General features: G+C 40.9%; 1 protein-coding gene across 1 annotated transcript in view; it reads left to right on the forward strand.

The window, feature by feature from the left end:
* The first annotated feature begins 69 nt into the window (after window positions 1-69).
* Window positions 70-1,123, forward strand: part of LOC103599910 (dynein heavy chain 5, axonemal-like) — a 50,750-nt gene continuing 49,696 nt past the window's right edge. Inside the window, exon 1 of the mRNA XM_008584100.1 lies at window positions 70-208. Coding sequence (XP_008582322.1) covers window positions 70-208 — 139 coding nt within the window. The remainder of the gene's footprint in view (window positions 209-1,123) is intronic.

Here is a 1,123-nt window from a genome sequence, read left to right on the forward strand (position 1 = left end):
GAATAGACTATGGGGGTAAGGATGGAGGTAGGGAGACCTGTTTGGATCCTGTAATTTAGAAAAGAGGCCATGACGATAGACTGGACCACGGTGATGACAGCGGAGGTGGTGAGCATGTTGAATTATGAATCTGTTTTTGAAGTAGAGATAATAGCATTTGCTGATGTATTTGCTATGGGATTTGAGAAAAAAAGAGCGATGAAGGAGGGTTTGAAGGTTTTGGCCTGAGCAGCTGGAANATTTCTACAGTTTCTAAAATTTGGCATTCTCATCTAGTGAACAAATGAATTAAAATAACCACTAAGGAAGCTTTCAAATGTAACCAGAGAACAGATGGAAGCAAAGATGATGAGGAAATTTTGCTTGAGTTGCTACATCTCAAAGGACTAGGAAATTGATATAAGTGTTGAGCTTTTGTTTTGCTTGGAGTGGGAATTCTTTCCTTTCTAGAAGTGCTCAGACCTGACTCACTGTGCTCAGAGCATGAGTTGAGAGTCTAGTAGGGTCCTACCCACCATCACTGCTCAATCAATGGTGAATAACTGGCTGGAACATAAAGCAGAGGACTGTGGTCTTTTCTCTTTGTCTTCATGGTTCTCAGAGAGTGAGAATTTTCATGTCTCCTAGTTCATTATGTGTTTCAGCTTATCAATTTGAAAACAGATATAATATTTAATCATTCATTCTACAGTATTAATTGAATTCCTACTTGTACCAGGCTCTGTTCCAAGAGTTGGGGAATATATCAAAGAACAAAACAGACCCAAAAACCAAACTATCCCTGGAGCGTAACAAAAAAAGTAAATTATATGTTATGTCAGAAGGTGGTAAGGCTATTAAAAAAAACAGAGCAGAGTAAGAGGGAGAGCTGGGGAGTCAGGTGATGGGCTGCAGTTTTGAATAGGGGGTCAATGTGGGCTTCACTGAGAAGGTGACATTTAAGGAAGACTTGAAGAAAAGGAAAAAGCGAGTTATCTGGAAGAAGAACAGACCTGATAGAGCAACAGCCAGTGCAGAGGCCCTGAGGCAAAAGAGTGCTTGTGTGTTTAAGGCATGGGTCTCACAGTGTGGTGCCCAGAACAGCAGCATCTACAACATTGCATCACCTGGGAATATGTTGGAA

This window comes from Galeopterus variegatus, unplaced genomic scaffold (assembly GCF_000696425.1).
Source record: "Galeopterus variegatus unplaced genomic scaffold, G_variegatus-3.0.2 Scaffold3147, whole genome shotgun sequence".
In the NCBI taxonomy this organism is placed as follows: domain Eukaryota; kingdom Metazoa; phylum Chordata; class Mammalia; order Dermoptera; family Cynocephalidae; genus Galeopterus; species Galeopterus variegatus.